At 52.4% G+C, this 18,786-nt stretch overlaps 9 protein-coding genes across 9 annotated transcripts; 4 read left to right on the top strand and 5 right to left on the bottom strand.

Moving 5' to 3' along the window:
• The first annotated feature begins 622 nt into the window (after nt 1–622).
• On the top strand, nt 623–1,631 carry BJX68DRAFT_113399 (uncharacterized protein). The gene is made up of 2 exons (XM_071035947.1): nt 623–906; nt 1,058–1,631. The coding sequence occupies exon 2, from the start codon at nt 1,077–1,079 to the stop codon at nt 1,557–1,559; it is 483 nt and encodes a 160-aa protein (XP_070897706.1). The 5' UTR covers nt 623–906; nt 1,058–1,076; the 3' UTR covers nt 1,560–1,631.
• A 72-nt stretch (nt 1,632–1,703) lies between these two features.
• BJX68DRAFT_268249 (putative GPI anchored protein) lies at nt 1,704–2,519 on the bottom strand (the record flags this gene model as incomplete). Its single annotated transcript, XM_071046029.1, has 1 exon — nt 1,704–2,519. One exon carries the CDS (start codon nt 2,517–2,519, stop codon nt 1,704–1,706), a length of 816 nt encoding a protein of 271 aa, XP_070897705.1.
• Nucleotides 2,520–3,776: 1,257 nt separating this feature from the next.
• On the bottom strand, nt 3,777–5,002 carry BJX68DRAFT_268248 (uncharacterized protein; the record flags this gene model as incomplete). The annotated part of the gene is made up of 2 exons (XM_071046028.1): nt 3,777–4,273; nt 4,345–5,002. 2 exons carry the CDS (start codon nt 5,000–5,002, stop codon nt 3,777–3,779), a joined length of 1,155 nt encoding a protein of 384 aa, XP_070897704.1.
• Nucleotides 5,003–7,282: 2,280 nt separating this feature from the next.
• On the top strand, nt 7,283–7,838 carry BJX68DRAFT_268247 (uncharacterized protein; the record flags this gene model as incomplete). Its single annotated transcript, XM_071046027.1, has 2 exons — nt 7,283–7,703; nt 7,765–7,838. 2 exons carry the CDS (start codon nt 7,283–7,285, stop codon nt 7,836–7,838), a joined length of 495 nt encoding a protein of 164 aa, XP_070897703.1.
• Nucleotides 7,839–8,507: 669 nt separating this feature from the next.
• BJX68DRAFT_256170 (uncharacterized protein) lies at nt 8,508–9,516 on the top strand (the record flags this gene model as incomplete). The annotated part of the gene is made up of 2 exons (XM_071043146.1): nt 8,508–8,643; nt 8,714–9,516. 2 exons carry the CDS (start codon nt 8,508–8,510, stop codon nt 9,514–9,516), a joined length of 939 nt encoding a protein of 312 aa, XP_070897702.1.
• Nucleotides 9,517–9,642: 126 nt separating this feature from the next.
• Nucleotides 9,643–12,629, bottom strand: BJX68DRAFT_240050 (Zn(II)2Cys6 transcription factor). The gene is made up of 4 exons (XM_071040618.1): nt 12,381–12,629; nt 11,446–12,330; nt 10,036–11,388; nt 9,643–9,981 (listed from the first exon to the last, which is right to left on the bottom strand). Exons 1-4 carry the CDS (start codon nt 12,576–12,578, stop codon nt 9,862–9,864), a joined length of 2,556 nt encoding a protein of 851 aa, XP_070897701.1. The 5' UTR covers nt 12,579–12,629; the 3' UTR covers nt 9,643–9,861.
• A 276-nt stretch (nt 12,630–12,905) lies between these two features.
• On the bottom strand, nt 12,906–16,174 carry BJX68DRAFT_276559 (nucleobase cation symporter-1 family protein; the record flags this gene model as incomplete). Its single annotated transcript, XM_071048122.1, has 4 exons — nt 12,906–14,793; nt 14,873–15,016; nt 15,087–15,279; nt 16,167–16,174. 4 exons carry the CDS (start codon nt 16,172–16,174, stop codon nt 13,465–13,467), a joined length of 1,674 nt encoding a protein of 557 aa, XP_070897700.1. The 3' UTR covers nt 12,906–13,464.
• A 650-nt stretch (nt 16,175–16,824) lies between these two features.
• BJX68DRAFT_240047 (uncharacterized protein) lies at nt 16,825–17,250 on the top strand. The gene has a single exon (XM_071040617.1). The coding sequence runs from the start codon at nt 16,863–16,865 to the stop codon at nt 17,106–17,108; it is 246 nt and encodes an 81-aa protein (XP_070897699.1). The 5' UTR covers nt 16,825–16,862; the 3' UTR covers nt 17,109–17,250.
• BJX68DRAFT_268242 (fungal specific transcription factor domain-containing protein) lies at nt 17,131–18,616 on the bottom strand (the record flags this gene model as incomplete). Its single annotated transcript, XM_071046026.1, has 2 exons — nt 17,131–18,430; nt 18,477–18,616. The coding sequence occupies 2 exons, from the start codon at nt 18,614–18,616 to the stop codon at nt 17,131–17,133; spliced, it is 1,440 nt and encodes a 479-aa protein (XP_070897698.1).
• Between the last annotated feature and the right edge of the window lie 170 nt (nt 18,617–18,786).

Raw genomic sequence — 18,786 nt, 5'->3', positions numbered from 1 at the left:
GCCTTGCGGGGTATTTATAGGAGTCGGTAGCTCGCCAAATGCAACACTCTGCCCTGATCCATGCAAACTAAACTTCGTAGCATTCAGCGCAGAGATATCAAGGCGAGCGTTTAGAGTCCGGCTGAGCTCTGGTGATTTCGAATATGGGGCCGATTCAGCCCTAATGGCACCTGACTGCAGTGAGCTCAGAAGAGAATAGAGTATCAGGGCTGACCATCAAATATCGTGGTTGAGAGACTATTGTGAGGGCCAGTCACCATGGCCATAAGACGAGATATAGATACGAGTTGACGGTCGAGGTGCCATTTTCTCCCGCGCCCGTGCCTAAGACGACGGGGAGAATCAAAAAGGAACCCAGAGCTTTTCAGATTATTCTACTTCTTGCCAGTTAACAAAAACTGTACAAGGTAAGAAAGCAGAGGGGCTGCATGGACAGCTGGGTGAGTGAAACATTAACTAACTAGTTAGTTAACGTAATTCCCGGGTGGTCTGGTCATCATGGGTGATCTGGTCACCCACTAAATAGGAATAACTTCAAGTTTAATAAGTATCTATATTTTTAGTGGACCAGACCACCCGGGAATTACGTTATGTTTCGGCTATTAGTAATCATCCGATGATTGGGCGCGAGACTTATGAGTAGGCAGAGGTAACGTGATGTGGTCTCACGTTCCTGGACCACAAGTGCGGGGAGGTAAAATAAGGGATGGGTCTTCCCGCCCTCGTCCTTCCCAGCGGCAGTGCCAAAGGTGCCTCTCCCAAATGATGCTTCACTGATCGTGGGATGGATGGACTTTAGCAACGCAGAAAATAGGGCGAGATTTCTGATATTCCTGACGAAGGGAGACAAGTATGTGAGGTGGCATGCGGTGAAAGAGGCTGTCACCCTAAGGCAGGTTTCTGATGGTGAGTAACTTAGTGGGCCCATATGTTGCCCTGAAAATGCGCGGCTGAGCACTGAGTCGACCCTTTCCTTCTTCCAACGCATTTGTTCCATTCCCACCACGAAACAATCCCCCTCCTTCATATCACTCACGTCCTTTTGTTCCATCTCCAGCATAAACTCTGCTAAAAAGATGATCGAGCCCCTCTCAAACCCAATCTTCTGGCTGTTAGCAATTCTCATCGCCACCTTCTGGTTTGCAACAACCCGATCAGCAGCCCGATTCCGCTTATCCGCTGAGACGAGAAAACACCAGCAACTCGACACGTACTGCACCAGCTGGCTGCACCAATACTTGACTAGCTATCTCCGCATATTTCTTGCGATATTCATCTATCTCGCGATCCTTGCCCTCGAGCTGCTGGAGGGTTGGTGGGTTCTGAGCCTGGATTGGCACGTTTTCAGCACGCTGTATCACAACCACACTCCACGGGAAGAAGGCGGCTGGAACATTGTGGTCTCCTATGTGCTCGCAGAGGGGTTGTGGCTGGGGTTTTCGGCCTTGACGATTATCGTAGGGGCGATGATTCTCATGGTTCAGGTGATTTGTATTGCGGAGCTGGTCATGGCCGTGATTAGGGGACCGCAGAAGAAAGCGAATGCCGCAGAGAGGTGATCCGTTTCAGACAGGCGAGGAAGGGGGCGGGGTTACTGTGGCTAAGATTTAAATGCCATTGTGTTTCAATTTTGAAATACAATCCGCTGTAATTGATATCGCTCAATTCTTCCCAAATTCGAGTCTGAAAAGTCCAGAAGATTGCTACCACTTAATGCCTAATTCCTCGCAGATGGGACCAAAGACCCCTGCTTGCGACGCAACAAAAGCCTTGGTGACCGCAGTCGTGCCCCGTGCCTTGCCAGGCTTCGCACCCGCCACATCGCCCGCCAAGTAATGTGTGTCCACCTGATTCTTGTCATTTAGTGAGTTATGGATAGCCATACAAAACTCCCCGACTGCAGCCCCATAGTCATTTGCCAGCACAGCGTGGTTGTTAAGATCACAAGCATCCGCCTTATCCCCCTTTACCACATCGTGTTTGGAGTTGAACAGCGCATTGGTTAAGGGCGTGCTCGCGATATTGATTACAATACCAATAGGAACCCCGACCATGATTGATTTGATCTGGGCGTAGTTGTTGTCCTTGAAAAACTGGATAACCGATGCCGAAACCTTTTCGCACTTCTTCATGCTGGTGTTTGCCACTGCGACGGCGCAGGCCGCTGTGCTTGAACAGGCGGTCCGGAGACAGGCACCGACTTTTCTGCAGATATCTCGGCCTTCAAGGTCGGGGAAGCCGACCTCTCGACTCGTAGGAGTGGGTGTGGAGTGGAACACGGGCTCCGCGAGAGAAACGTTCCAGTTGGGGAGGGAGGAGTCGATTATGACTTCCTTTGGGGGTCCATCCCAGCTGGTTGCGTGGAGGCTGAATGAGAAGCCCTCGTCAGGGTCAATGAAGGTGGCATAGTGGCCGTATCCTTCAAACTTCTGGTCGGACAATAGTGAATCAGATCCAGGAATCGCTGCCCCCAAGACGAGGGGCAAGGCAAAAAACGGGATGAGAGAGAGAGATCTCATTTCTAGATATCTCAGGAAGAAGAAAAGAAAGAAAGAAGACGTTCAGGTTCTTGTGTCTGGCAACAACTTGCGAACCGGATCCCAGTGTAATACCTGGTGAGCTACTTATACATGGTCAAGATGCTGGTCAGGATGGGACATATCCTCAGGTCACTCTCGCCAAGGCAGAAAGCAGCACAGATCACAGTCAGCGCCAACAATGCAATCGCATTGCAACATGGATTCGTTCCAACTGGCCTGTCTATGGCTGGTATCGATTGCGGCACAGTGATCTTGCATACATGTTTCGGCCGGAGAGCCCGCTTAATCAACAGGGGGGCAGAGCGGGCCACTACCTACATATGGTACTGCCAGACTGCCACAGACTCACAAACTCCTCGAACCGGCACCTGACAGTTCAGCCTGCGTGCCGCGGCACAGTGATCTCGCATGTTCGTTTGAGCCGAAGTGGGGCCGCGAGACAGACTAATTAGACTAACAGACACTAAAAAAAGACTTGAGAGAGACAAGCAACCTGGGCTCTTCTCGGCGCTTCCCACAGGTCTCGCTCAATTTTTGAAGTTATCTACTGCGAACATCCTTTTGGTTTGTCATTTGAAACCTCTTGTTACGAATGGTGTGATTCCTATTTCTCAAACTAGTACACTGAAGCAAGAAAAATCCTTCTTTGCTCGCCATGTTCGCATTGGGCTGCTAACGCAGGGGGCCCGGGGGGTTATTGACTAGCCTGAGGCTAAATAGTGCGGATGTGCTTGGTTTGTGCTGCTCACTGAGACATTGTCCCTGTGATTTACTGATCCAACCTTGCGTTTCCGCTGGCCTACGTGGCATCCTGAAAAGGGGTATACTGCACCGGTGGCAGCAACCCGAAATTAAGGAACTCCGTGAGCTCTGTCGTGAACACAACATTCTATTTTCGACCATTTTTCCGAATCGGTGGACCGACTTTCCGAGTTCAGATTAACCCACCTTGACCGAGTGCTGAACAGTGGCGCTTTGGCAGTCGTTGTTTGGCCGAGCTCGAGCAGCCACTAGGGCAATAAGGGCTCAATGTATGCGTTATGAATTCAATTCAGTATTCAAAAAAAAAAAAAAAAAAAACATTGAAGTTCAAAGGGAGTATCTAAAAGTTAAGCGAGAGAAAGGTAAAAAGAAAGCAGAGAAATGAAAAATGAAAAGAAAGCCTCTTAGCTATCCCACCGACAACGCCCATATACCATGTCATAGAGAGAAAATCGTTCTGCGATACACCTTTTTTTACGCGGAAACTAACGCCGCAAGCCCGACTCCAGGAAGACTGCCATGCTCATGGCCGCTACCCACTGAGCCCCGCGCAGGGCACCGACCCCGAGGGATCTCCCTATCGGGGATATTGAAGAACGTCGCCCAGCACACCTTGTGCGTCTCCGGCTGCACCTTATCCTTCCCTTTCTTCGCCGACGAGCTCGACCGTCCGCTCTCAGTTTCAACAAACAGACAGTCCCGTAGCAGGTTCCCGACCAGCTCCTCCTCCTTGAGAGGGATCTTGGATACATTGTGCATACTGAAGCAGCGAACGAGGGCTTTGTATGCGAGTGGGATGCTGAGTTTTGTCGTACCGGGCTCGGCACACTCGTGGAGGATTATTCGCGCAATAGGGATGGGCATTGTGAGTTTTCCGACGACGCGAGGGGCTTTGGGCGTGAGATTGTTGAGGTTTATGCAGAGGGGAGTGCGGTAGGATGTGCATGTTGGACAGTAGACTGTTCTCCCATCTTTTGCTTCCATGTTAGTGCTGGTGAGAGAAGATGAAGACGGTTTCCGGGAACTCATGGAGCAGACTCACAATAATACACCTGCGGACAGGTGCATTTAAGCACACACCCAAATTCCGGCCGAACAAACTGCGTATAGACGTCCTTCATGAGGAACCCCGGATTCGCAACCTTGACGACCTTGTCGACACAGAATCGGAACAGCCCTGTATTCCCACTATTCCTCTTGACAATGACTGAATCATGCACCGCATGATAGATAATCATCTTACACGAGATGAGCGGCGAACTCGATTTGGGGACCTTCAGCTTCTTTCCCAACACTTGTACCGCGTCATTGCCCTGCGGCCAGTCGTACATGAATTTGCGTGCCTTCCGCTTCGTCAACATTATTGGTTGCGTTTTGTGCAGGAGGAGTGCGCCTTCGCAGGTGAAGAGGTAGTATTCCTGCGTCGCGGCATCGTAGAACAGAGGCTGGCAGTCGCTGACTGGGAGCGGGGATTGGAGGTCCCAGGGTTGGATGTCGCGGAGGATTGTTTTGTCGAGGGTGGAGGCGTCGAGGTCTTCGGGGAAGGGGGCGGGGATGTAGGCGAGGGCTGAAGAGGTCGGGACAGATGCTGGTTCTGCTTGTTGCGGTTTCAGCTCCGAGGGTGTCGTGGACTGTGAGGTTCGCGGTGACGCGGGTTTTGAAAGATGTTTGGCGGCTGCTGCTTCAAGTGCGCGCTCCATGTTTACGGACTGTAGCTGGATATGAGTGGGATTAGTAGGGTAGAATTGATCAGGACCCGTTTGGTTGTGGATAGATGAAGAACAAGTTTCCTCCGCTGGACCCTCTTATTATATCGATGCACCCTGACTGAAACCCAAAAGCAAGCTGAAAAAATCTGCATCTTACCCTAGCACTCCAATTTGGTTGTTCATGATCATGTCTTGGACTGGTCATCTCTGAATAATCCGTGACAAATCGACGTGATTGGCTCTCGGCAAGGATCCTCCCCACCCAGTCAGCCTCGTTGGGAGCTTATTGCAGTAAGGATTGCCAAGGGGCTGCATGCTGGTGGATGGAAATGTCGTCAATATTGCAGATAAGAGATCTTAGTGGAACTACGGACGCTTCCCAATCTCAAAGGTGGGCGGGCTAAGATCAAGGCAGTCGGCGGTAATGTTCCACTTAGCCAGGTTGGCAACTTGCGTAAATCCACAAGACTCACGTCGAGTGCCTTCTAGAACCCGCAGACCCTGAATTCTCCATCTGATATTTAGCGGTGTGCGGGTCGCCGGCTCATGTTGCGATTCCCAATCCCGGCTAAAGAGTCCATAAGCGGCTTTCCGCTCGGAGTCTGTGGTTCGGGACGTGATTTAAAGTTGAGCTGTCAGCGTCAAGTAAGGTATTTCCCTGATTTTGAGCAAATCAGAAGTTTGCGTATGAGCTGTTCCTCATGTATCGCCAGAGATCGTCGCTTCGTCAGCTGGGAACTGCTTCTCATGCTACCGGCGTTGTGTGAACAAATTTCTTCAGTAATATGACTGCCAGCTTGCTCGATAGACCGTCGTTTTTTCTACAATATAGCAAGGCATGTTCGAAATCCTAGTATTATCTGAAGCTTTGTCACATAACCGCAAAGCGTGGATATATATCCCTGGACAGGTCGTTCTTGGCGAAACCCCCCCCCCCCACCCCCCGGCTGGGTCGAGATAAATGGCTCTCGGCCATCTCGGCGTCAATGTGGACGCCCTTTTAGTCAAAAGTCTGGTAAAATAATTTAAAACCTCATCACAACCCCATATGACCTCTTCTGGGCATGGTTAGTTCAGCCTGATGCTAGTACTCCGAAGGGTGGATTCAAGTAGGTGGGGTATATCGTACCCTCGAACGGTCCGCTTGCGAGCCCGCCCTACCATACTTACTAGCCAGGCTATAGGACGGAATTGTAAACCAAAGATTGCTGAGAATGGAGTTGAGCCGTTATAAAAGTGGGTGGTGTATATCGCTCTTCCTTGCTTGGAGCAGGCGATCCATACCGATCCACAACATGTCAAGTTGAAATTGCATGGAGGTGCTGGGATTTGCGGTGTTGAGTTCGGAAACGTCAACCCAAGAGCGGAACCCCGTAGTAGCGGTCGATAGAAGTCTAGAACCTGGTCTCTGCTACGGCGATAGCTTGCCTGTCATTGATGTAGAGAACCTGGCAAAATATATATCCCAGAGTCGCACGTGTAGACCAAGACGCCTACGGCCGTAAGCTAGGTGACAGCCAGAAACCAGCCCTACGCAACTCTGCTTCAGTGTGAAGAACTGCAGGGGGTCTAATAAACACCCCGCTTGAACCCCTATTCGCCAATGCCATTGTTTCTGCTCGACTAGTGTGCCTGGCTAGGATCTTCCAATTGCCTTCCGCTCACGCTATCGCTTCGGGGCAAGCAAGACATGAGAAATACACCCTGCGCGAAGTAGAGCCACCCTATTTTTTGCGATTAAGCTGACCTATTATAATTGAGTTGATAGAAAAATAATGACCATATACAAAAGGGCCATGGGGATATCCGCCATATGTTGGCTGCGCCGGGCGCCAGCATGCGGGGGAAGACACACAGGTTGTTGGTCAGGTTAAGTGAAGAAACAGGACATAAAACAACCAGGATTTGTCCCTGAGAAACACTAGGATCAGGGCAGCTCTGCCTCAAGTGGTCACAAAGTAACCAAGGCTATATATCTAGAAGATAGAACCTCTCCCCTCCCCTACGGCCGTAAGCCTAAAGATCTGGGCTGCACAATCGGACATAGCCGGCTGGACCTTTAGGCTGGATGGTAGCCAAAGTCGCACAGCCATCTTCTCAATCAGTCTACTTGATATTGGCAACCCGGGCTAAGTTATAAATTCGACTCATCCCACCCCTGGATCTTCCACGCGCTCTAACCAGAAACCTTGGTGAACGTCACATCATTTCCATTCTGGTCTATTCCACATCTACGTCTTCTTGGTTCTTTCTACACAGCCTTGTATCACGATGTCCAATCGCGATTACTACGGGGACAATGTCCCTGTGGGCCTAGCCCAGAATACTACCTCTACCCATCCTGCGATGAACTCCACCACTCAACCAGGTTCGGACCAAAAGGTCGAACAATACAAGCAGCCACAGACACAATGGGGAGACGAATGTCGTTCAGACGCCTACGAGCCCAACTCTAAGCTCAACACTCTACCTGAAGGCGAGGGCGAGGGAGAAAGAGGCCTGGGTTCCACCGTCGTCGGAGGGGCCGGTGTACGTGTAGACCTTTCCTCCCCTCCCCTTCACCTAGACTATCTCCCGCGTGCGGTGTTACACCGAGATCCAGCTAGCCATCTCCAGGGCGCATTCATCGGCCACAAAGTAGGCAAGAAGTCAGACCACGGGACTCTCGGAGCGATTGGCGGCGCTGTGGCTGGTGCGATCGTGGCGAATCTTGCAAGCAATATGGTCAAGGGGGATACTGGACATGGACAAAGTCAAGCACACGGGCACGGGGACGGTGGACATGGGCTGGTGGGGTCTCTGCGCAATCGTCGAATTGACAGGTTAGAACGCCGGTTAGATAGGCGAAGGTAGTTTTCGTTTTGGACTGGCTGCTACGCTTCGTTGTGCAGGGTTTTCTGTCTCTGGAGCTGGGGAGGGAAGGGTGATGGGCTAACTAGCAGAATAGTCAATAGTCCATGTGCCTTGATTGCTTGATATATTACAGTCAACCACCCAATTCGCAAAATGCCAAGTCTCCAGTTCTCCAACCTGATTTACATAATATATCCTCATGAATATCCTAACTGCTCCATATGTACAGTCCCATTTCCGTGAGCCTCGAGGCAACTAAATAATCAGCCATTTCGCCAATGACCGTGTCATACACACTATACGGCGTCCAAGTAATACGCCTCCATGCAAAATAAGCTTTTGCTGAGCACGGTAATAGATTCCCACGCTAAGGTACGGATTTGGGGGCTAAATCGCGGTGCCCGGCCTCGCTTACGGCCGTAAAGTAGAATAGGAGTCAAGCCTTGGGCTGAAAGCTTAGTCTAGTGGCTTGGATTAGTGCAACGCGATTTACCAAGGCCAAGGCCTTGCTCTTAGGGACGTAGCGAAAGGACGGAAAAGGATCGCATACCACCATATATAACCCTTTTCTGTCTCCTTCTCGGAGATATTAACATTCTTCCTCCTCCTACAACACGGTCTGTCTTCAAGCTTATTGGACACCATGAACGGCCACCAGATCCTCGCAATCCTCGAACTAATCATCTACGCTACCCTCCTGCCCCCAGTCATGTTCTGTACAGTCCACTACGTGTTCAAGAAGCAGACTGCATGGCTATATCTCCATGCCTTTGTCATTGGTACGATCATTATTCTCCCTTCCTAATAAACCTCACTCCAGCCTGTCAGTAGACTAATGTCGACATGCAGCCAAAATCGCCGGCCCCGCGATGTACCTCTGCATCGCGACCAAATCCAACCCCTCACGGGACCTCCAAGTGGCCGCGCAAATCCTCTACTCCATCGCGCTCGGCCCGCTCCTCTCCGCAACACTCTCGTTTGTCAACTCGTCGCCGTCGCGCGCAGCAAAATGGGACCAGGACAGTCGGCGGAGCCAGAATGACCATAGTGCCCCAACGGCGTACCTCCCCGGCCAACAACATCAACACCAACAACCAGCATACACGCCCCTAAAAATCTCTCCAGCCGCAGCACCATCGAAGACACCGTCCCCGTTCCTAACAACCTTCCTCCGCCTCTTGCACCCAGTGATCATCGTCGCGCTGGTCCTCGGTATAATCTCCGGCATCGACCGGGCCCCATCTTCGGATGGGACGCTCAACAAGGACAAATACGACCGCGGCGCGACATTCGCCAAAGCCTCCGCGGCCCTCTTCGTCCTGGCCCTCGTGGGAATCAGCGCCGGTGCAGCGTTCATGTTCAGACACCGCAGGGCGCTCCCGAGAATTGCTTCGTATATCATCACTTGCATGCCTGCCATCATCCCGCTATTGTTTCTCCGCGTATTATATTCCCTCCTTGCCGCGGCGAATCTGGATACCACGGATCATGGGGGGCATAGGACGGGGTATAATGTCTTAAACGGGAATTGGGCGGTGTATCTTGTTCTGGGGCTTATTCTGCAGGGCCTTGTCCTGCTGGATTATACATTGTATGGCGTGGGGGCGTGCTGGAAGGATCGCCGAGGGTGCAGTATTAATCAAGTATACTAGGGGACCGGTTTACGCTAAGCAGGGGGAGTGCACCACACGTTCTAGATGTGGTTTGAACTGTGCCTTGCCTAAGTTTCGGCCGCGGGAACGGTGTAGTGTATGTTTTAGTATCTGGCGGCCAGGTGGGTGCGCTATAGGGGTGGCCCGGTTTGCTTTTCTGATACAGTGTGTCCTTTGTTGGTTTGTCCTCGCTATTTATATGCAGTTTTTACTGCGAGCTCTAGAACGCAAGTACATATAGAGTCGGAATGCTCGCTTTGTTTTGTCACACTGTCCTGGTGGATATGCACTGTACGAAATATGATCAAATCAAGATAACAAACAGCCACCGTTTCTAGGTCTCTACTACGAAAACGGCCCCTGGCCCAAATAAACACCCTGCCCCTGAGAACCCCACTCATACGAATCCGCCAAATCTAAATTCCCATCATTCGCCTGCGGCGGGAACATTGTGTCCCAGAGTTCCTAATCACAAATCAGTAATGAACACGGGGTGAGCCTAACGGTGGAAAAGCTCACCCAGTCAATTTCTAGAAGCTGCGGATCAATATCCGTGGGTAGCCCTCCGTCGTCCTGTGAGGCGCTCGTCGCGTACGAGGGGTATTGGACGTAGTCGCTGGGTGCGCCGCTCAGATCGGAATAGCTAGGCTGGGCCCACGGTGATGAACCCGATGAGGAGGGGAGCGCACTCGTGGTGTTGTAGTTTGGAAACCGTGCGTAAGCCATCGATGCAGTTGAGGTATCGCCAGGTGGCTGACAGCTGACTTTAATAGTGGGCGGAGGCTGTTGGTTCCTTGTTGTGGTCTGTTCACTATGGGTACTAGTAGTAGGAGCGTATACCTCTGGCTCTCCATGCGCATAATTCAGAGGCATCCGCGGGTCCGACTCGTCGCCTGCGATCTGTGGAGTGACGACGATCATCGACTCGTTGAAAGTCGCGGGCAGCTTTGACTGTTTGGCCGCGTGGTATGCGCGCATTTTATCGGAGATCATGGTGAGCAGATATCGAGCTTTGACGGCGCGGTGCTCGATGATCTCGTCAAACGTCGCCGTCGGATTTGCAGTGACAAATGGGAATGACGGTAGCTTGGCCAGTGGCTCCGCGAAGATGAATTCCAAGCACCGCCAAATGCGGTTCGCTTCGCGGCGACGAGGGTAGTTGAACACCTCGACGAGGAGCAAGAACGCGGTATGGTACTGCTGGTAGGCGGGCGCGTACCACGCCCAGATCTTGAGCTCTTCCTCGGTCTCGAGTGCGACGGCGGCTTCCAGGGCTTCGGTTCCTTTCATTAGAACGATCTGACGCAGACGGTCGGGCACGCGATATGTGACGCTATTCATGTACCGATGAAGCGGCAGGATATAAAGCAAGCTAACCCAGAGCTTCAATAAAAGGCTGGACATTTTCTGCATCGGGGTCTGTGAGGGACCGTTAATATACGGACCGTACTTTGCATCCATTGCCACACGGAATTCGTCAATCTTGGAGACTGCCTTGGTTAATGTCATTCGTTTCAGATCCACCCGGTTGCGGTGTGTGTAGCAGCGGCGCTGCATTTCCTGACATTCGAAGCGGATCATCGACAGAATCAAGTCATTCCATACAGCTCCTTTATTGAGCAACGCCATGTCAAGTGGTAACTGTGTCGTGTACCCGTCGTGCTGAATGAATGCTCGAGGGCCTTGGACCTCGCTAGTTTTGAGATCCAGGTAGCAAACCTGATACCAGATCAGGCGGCGAACGTGACACTCGGTTGGCGAGAACCCGAACTCTGTTGGGTCGCGATGGAGGCCCATACACTCGGCCTGCCTCACTAGCATCCCAGACAGGACCGAATGGGCGCGAGTAATTTGCTCAACGGATGTGGCAAGCTACGACAGGAGTCCGTCAGTCATACTACACGGTCAGTACTAGACGAGAGATCTTACCATGTGCGCAACAAAGGCCTGCAAAACTTCAAGCCTGGTGGATTGAAGTACATGTGCTCTAGTCAGCGCATGCTCTGTACCGATCTTGAGCTGTGTCTGCAACGCTGCGCGAGAAGTGTCCCATGCTTCGAGAACCGGGTCATCCGCCATACTCAACGCAGCAGAGAGCAATATGGCCGAGACGATAGCGACAAGAGACGCGCTGACCTGTTGACCATTCCCGATGCACTCCCACAGCATCTCATACCTCTGCACAAAGGACGGTCGGTGGACGACCCGTGCGACGGGATGGACTGCGATCCAGTATTGGTCTAGCAGCCAGTCTGCAATATGGCGAGGGGGAATGTGGTCAGTGACTTGGGCACTGGTAGTAGTTCGACCGAAAATAAGGCTGATGGACGCCTCCGGGGAAGGTCGCTGGTGATGGCGTTCCATTGTCATTCCAGTCAGAAGGCGACCCTGCGGGGCTGGATCCAGCGTGCTCGACACTTCGTCCGCAATCCTCGGACGAAAGAGGCCACCGATTCTCTCTCCAAGGCGCATGCGGCCGATTCTCACGCCGAAATCATCAATCACATCATCATCTACCCCATCGCCATACGCAGCATCTTGCACAGCCAGCGGTGTAGGTGGTAGGTATGCATCGTCGGCAGAGCTATCGGACTCGTCACTGGACACCTCACCACCTTTGGCTCGCTTTCGTCGCACTGAGGTCCCCCGCTGAGGACGAACTAGGACGCCGGAACCGGGTCGGAGCGATCCATCCAGCGCATCTTTCGCGTCTTTCATCTCGACCAATTGCTGACGAAACGCGGCATTCCCCTCTTTTGGGTTCGCGACGTAGACGCATTCATGCCCGGATGTGCGACACGGCGTGCAGGGTTCCTATTCCGTGTTAGAGAATAAATGTGTATAATGGTGACAATGGATCGCACTTCTCTATCGCACTTCATCTTCCGTCGCCGACACTCTAGACACGAGAGGATGACCCGATTGCGCCGCTTGGGCTTCGACTGCCGGCTGGTCGTCGCATTGTGCACAAGGTCCTCCCCCGACACTGGCCCGCTCTCTGGTGTGACCTTTCGTTCCGAGGTTGAAGAAGTCATTGAAGAGGTGCGAAAAGCTCGGGTCATACAAGGTGTGACACGGTTGAGAGCAGAAAAGGGGAGTGTGGGGATTTGAACAGTGCGGCTGAGCTGAGGCGGGGCAGTTCTTCGTTCAATTCAGTCGTTCAGCTGGTGGCGACAAAATGCTTACCTGGGATACTACTCCACCTTCTGCAAGACTTCGCCTGCCCTTTCCTCCTTAGCGGCTATTAATGTCTCAAGCGACTTATCGGTGCGTCTTGGCAATGTGCTCCAGTTCTGGTGCTCCAACACTAGCAAGAGCCTTCTATGCAGGCCATTGAGATATATAATGTGGCCACCAGCCAGCTTCTTCAGGTACGTAAATGGCTGGATTTTGGAGCCAAGTTATTCTATCAGCGATCCCCGAGTGAGTACGATTCCAACCAGTCCCAGACGCCGTCCAACTGCGAGGGCTGCTATCGGAAATCCGGTTGGCAGCTTTTCCACAGTGGCCTCAAGACGTACTTGCAAACCGACATCCGAAAGACAATATCGTCCCAGCGTGAGACACCCGTGCTAGTCGCGAACGTACACTCGACACATCTGGTAACCACGTCGCGATAGAACGGCAGCATCAATGGTGCACTGCTATTGAGCTTCAAGTTGCTCTATGTCCCAGACCACGGACGTACTACGGACGTAATGGCAGCCCTTGCGGACGTCTACTGGGATCAGGACCGTCCGCTGGATGCAATGGAGTTGTATTCAAATGTCCTTGGAAACTACAGCGCGGTTCTTGGGCCCGACGATTCCAAAACCATCACTGCTCTACAACGGTGGGATAGATATCGAACCATTACAAGACCCGTACAGCTGCAGAGGGCCAGGGGGTACGACAGTTGCTCTCATCCATTCGAAAGGGAAGCTCTAAAAAGCAAGATGATTTTCTTGTCTACACATCACCTCCCTTCTCGTCAACCCTCTGCAGCGCCGCCGCCTTCTCTCTGGCAATTTCGTCTGGATCCGCCCCCGGGGCTATCCCATCAACAACACTACCTCTCTCCTCGAACGTCCCAAAGTAATCCTCCTCATCGACCTCGGTCCTCCCAGGCAGGGGCCAGACCCGATCCAAAGCGAAATACACCACTCCAGAGACCACACACCCAAGAAACCACGCCAGCTGATACAACCTCGTCCACCCCGCCCAGATCTCTCCGGGAGCCGTCGCCCTCTGCGCAAGACCAGGCACCAGGAACCAGACCCCCGTCACCCACGCGACGCCAGCACGCCAGTTCCAGCCCTTCGTGTACCAGTACAGACTCGCTGGGGTGGAGGCGTACATATCGCTTAGCTTCATCGTCGTCTTCCGGATGAGGAAGTAATCGACGAACATAATCCCCATGAGCGGTCCGAGGAAGATATTGAAGCTGCCGACGACGGTGAGGAAGTTCGTTGCGCTGTTCAGAAGTGACCACGGCTGGAGAACGAAGACAAAAGCGATGGTGAAATACCCTCCTCGGCGCACGGTAAACCACCTCGGGAGGAGTGCTGCAAGATCAATACCGGCAACGACACAGTTCGACGCAACGACCATGCCGAACTGGCTGAGCATAAACGCGATACTCGCAAACGCGACTCCAGCCCTTGCGCCCTGGGTACCTTCGTTCCGGCGCACGGCATTGAGGAAGTCATACGGGTTCCACAGCAGCGATCCCTCGTTCGGATACAGTGTCGTCGCACACGAGGTACAGATGATCCCGATACACGCGACGACGATTGTGCCGAGGGGGACCATAACTAGCTGCGCGAGGACCTGGTCGCCTGGTCTGCGGGCGTACCTTGTGTAATCTGATTGTGACCACATATGCGTCGCGATGCTCCCTATATTCGCCGTGATGGCAGACACAAACGCCCAGCCCAGCGCGGATCCCTTTGCAGGCTCAACGCCAGCTATAGCCGAGGGGTCGTGAATCAGACCACCTCCACCGCCAGCACGAACAGTCGACCAGATCAGTAGGACAAAGACCGTCGTCGCGACTGTAATGGAGGCAACCATGAACGGCTTCTTGTAGTTCTCAGGACTGAACCACATGAGCGGGAGGCAGAGGAGGAAATATAGCACAAAGGAAACCATATCGTAGACTTTCATTGCGCCGGAGGCGAGTGACGTGTCGAGGGACAGGAAGGAGGGCCAGATGCATGTCAGGAGGACTTTCAGACATTGGCTGCCGTACCAGGTGTTTGTGGCTGTCCAGACAAAGGAGAGGAAGACGCGGATGGCCTACGCGGTTCATGTTAGGTCCGTGCGATCTGGTTTGGCTTGGTTTTCTTGAGGGTTTGGAGAGGAGTGTGCGAATTACCATTGGGAAGAGATACCCCCAAATCCCCCAATTCTGCTTCATCCAGATCGGAAACCCGATGTGCCATTTCGCGCCGGGGTGCCCACCGGCTACACATAGGAGGCCCACGAACGTATGCGCGATGATGATCGCCAACATGGCTTGCTACACTCTGTGTTAGCACACTTCATCACTCCCAGCAACCACATTCAGAGAGACCTGGGGGGAAACATACCCAAACATTCAACCCCAACGAAATCAGCGACGACCCCGTCGTCCAGCCACCCACATTAAACGAGCCCGTAATCATCCATAGTCCAACAAAGTGCCATGGTCCGTATGGACGGCGGGAGGGCGGAAGAGGGCGTGTATCTTTGTTCACGTAGATGTCGACTGGTGCGTCAGTGTCACGGTTCACCTCGAGGCGGCTGAGGAGGCGGGATAGTATGGGCGTTTTGGCCACCATTGTCGTGATTCAGGGTTTAGGGAGGGTGGTGAGGCGACGGGGGTAACGAGAACCGCAAAGATCGAGATATCCTCGTCATGTTATATAGAATATCTCAACGGTGTATTGATAACTATCAGGTTGTCACTCTATCTCGACAAAAATTTGATGATAGGTAAAACCCCGGATTCGACACGTGGGAATCTTGAATCTGGACCGATCCGGTTGAGTCGATAGTGTGCGTAAGCCAATCAGCTAAGAAGAACCGGTTTAGCAGTTTAGCAGTTTTGCAGTTGTGCCGTATCAGCCCTTATCGATGGCGATTGGCTTGGTTTTGAGATCTTATCGTCGTCGAGTGGGAATGATTGTTGGAGACGAGCCCGACTCGATGCCAATGATGGTGAAGAGCTAAGAACTGATTTGTTAAGGACTGATTTGTCAAATGATAATGTGCTTTCGGAGGGGAGAAGCAGCTGCAGTTTTACCGTTCTACCTCCGGTTCAAGATCCATCAGGCCACGGGGATTTGGGGAGAATCGTGGTGGGCCCTGGCTATAAGAGCCCGCCGAAATCTGGGTCGATAAGAGAAAACATTCGAACAAGACTTGCCAATCCATAGGCTGCCAAGGTACCAATAGCATCATGTCGCAAACCGCTACACTCGAGGCTTCGGACGGCCCAAGGACAGTCACTTTGATGAACGGAAGCACATTCTCGTTCAAATCCAATATCTCCACTACACTCGAGAAGATACCTGTTATCGACGCCGCTAGAATATGGAGCGAGTCTCTAGAGGATCGCACGGCCGTTGCTGAAGAGATTCGAGAGGCGTCGAGGAATATTGGGTTTTTTTACCTTGTCAACCACGTACGTTCGCATTCCTCGGTCAGATACAGGGGATTGATATTGATTTTGTGAATAAAGGGTATCGATCAATCATACGCTGAGGCAACCTTCGAACAAGCGAAGCGATTCTTTGCGCTGCCCGAGGTAGAGAAGATGAAGGTCTTCACTGGGCTCGTCTCGAATGAATATATCGGTTTTCACCCGCTGGAATGCTATAACAGGAATGGATGGAAACACCAGGGTATGTTCAACAACCGCAAAGTTGGTTTATAACTAAACATCCGTAGATCTGAGCGAAGCATTCAACTGGAACTATGATCCCAGAGAGGACCCCGACGCAGCCGAAGGCGCCGAGCCAACCGCAAGTCTCTGGCCATCAGATCTACCAGGTTTCAGAGAGACGCTATATGCATACCACGGACAATTACTGCGACTGGCACGTCGACTGGCTCGGATATTTGCGCTTGCCCTTCACCTCCCAGAGGATGCGTTCGATTACTACATCAAGCGGCCAGAAGCAGGGATGCGCATCCTCCACTACCCCGAGCAAAAACACTCGGTCGACGACCAGAACGGGATCGGGGCACATACAGACGTCGAGTGTTTTACCATCGTGACGCAAGACTCCAGTGGTGGTCTTGAAGTCCTAGGGAAGAACGGGAACTGGATCAAGGCGGAGCCTATCCCGGGCTCGTTTGTCGTTAATATTGCCGACTGCTTTATGAGACAGACTAATGATTTCTTCGTCTCAACTGTCCATCGAGTCATTAATAAAAGTGGAAAAGAGAGGTACTCAGCGCCCTTCTTCTTTGGGTTTGATCGGCAGAAGCTGTTGGAGCCCATTCCGACTTGTGTGAGCGATGAGAATCCGATGAAGTATCCTATTATGACGGGTGGGGAATACTATGAGTGGAGGACGAACAAGCAGAAGAGGACCAATGTATATAACTCGAAAGTTGGGCAGTAATCAATGTGAAGTCGGCATGAAGTCATGGATACGCCGGATATAGCCACGTAAAGTCTGTAAGCAGCTCGTTGGGAAAGGCAGCCTGCCCAAGCGTCGGTTCCTCCACATCCTGTAGGCAGTGCATGATCTGGCCTTCGTCGACTGTGTTGACTTCGGCATTTGCAGTCGTGGGCGCATACACGTCTTCAAGTTCCGAGACTAAGTTGACCAGTCGGTCTCGGGTGCTGCTGGCAATCGTGTTCGGTGTCGCTAGGGGATCAAGTAGACTTGTGATGGAATGTATGACCTGTTTGACCTGGGCGTAGTGCTCCTGAGGCAACTGATGCTTCTTTGCTATCCCAACGAGGATATGGCCCACTCCAGCCAGCTGTTGGATTAGGGGAGATCCTGCAGCACGTATGTACTCAAGTGGAATGGCCATTATGCTGGTTATAAGATCAGTCGCTACTTGACATGCAAGCAGCGGGTGGCCATTACTGGACATGCATGATAGAAGTCTGGCTAGGTGAATAGTGCAGATGATACTTGGTGCCTGAAACCCGCATCGATTTCGTCCACTATCTTCTGATCTCGAAGCAGGGGTCACGAATTGGGGTAGCAAGCGTTCTTGTATTTCTGAGAGTCGGGTCATCAGTGCGGTAGGGTCCGAACCTCCCATGCGCCCCAGGATAGAGTGAGCAGGGCTATGCTTCGCCCGTAGGTCTGAGACGGCGTGCTCGAGAACTCGATACAAATCAGTCGTCATGTTCCAGCCATCGAACCAGTCTTCGAATTGCCCATTGCGGCCGGGTATGAACGCCGGATGGTGTGCTCCAGCCGGGTATCCAACGGCACACTGAGTCTCAGATGTGCGAACGATGTTACCGAGAACGCACGCTGTGTGAACCTCAAGCCGATAGATCGACCACCACAAGCGCCGGCGGACCTCCACCTCACATGGACTTAGCGTCGCTGGCCACCGTGATTCATCCTGTAGACTAAAGTGTGCAGATATACCATGACACAGTCCGAGGTATTTGTGCAGCATAGCATTGTTCCCGGTTTGTGCACCGAGTAAAGCGAGGAACGTATACGACCGTACGAGGTTCAGATCTGATTTGTCAAAGTCGATCGGTACTAATCGAGTCGCTTCTGCGATATATGCCTCACGTAAATTCGTCCTTGCCGGTGCGTCGACCTTTTCGTTGAACAGTGCCCCGTCTCCGACATGCTGGGCGCTCAAGGCACACAGACACATCAAGCTCATGAAGTCGGAGGCATCTTGTGGGAATGAGCCATCGCGCCAGCCCACCCAGAGTTCCCGCTCACAAAATAGAGGAAATCTGGCCAATTAGCTCATGGAGGATGATGGCAGCGAGCATCACCTACTTTGGGTGTATACTATCCAGATAAACATCCAGCAACAGCGTAATCACGCGCCTATGAGCGAGCGCCGACTCCCTCGCACCAACCGTAGCCAGTACTGGATCCCCGGTACCCGAAGACAATGGCGTCAGAGTAGTAGTCATACTCGTCTCCCTTGTGCTTGAGATTGATGCCTTTTCCCCTCGCGGTTTCGTTCCCCGCTTCTTCGGCTGCCTTTTTCGCGTACATTCCTGGCCATATTCTAAGCACGTCAAGCAGGAGGGTTGAGACAGGCTCAACTGCACATTTTCATCCACGGATTTGCATTTCAGGC

This window comes from Aspergillus pseudodeflectus (assembly GCF_044049435.1).
Source record: "Aspergillus pseudodeflectus strain CBS 756.74 chromosome Unknown BJX68scaffold_29, whole genome shotgun sequence".
NCBI lineage: Eukaryota > Fungi > Ascomycota > Eurotiomycetes > Eurotiales > Aspergillaceae > Aspergillus > Aspergillus pseudodeflectus.
The sequence above is the reverse complement of the archived record's forward strand: the minus strand, read 5'-3'. Positions and strand labels throughout refer to the sequence as shown.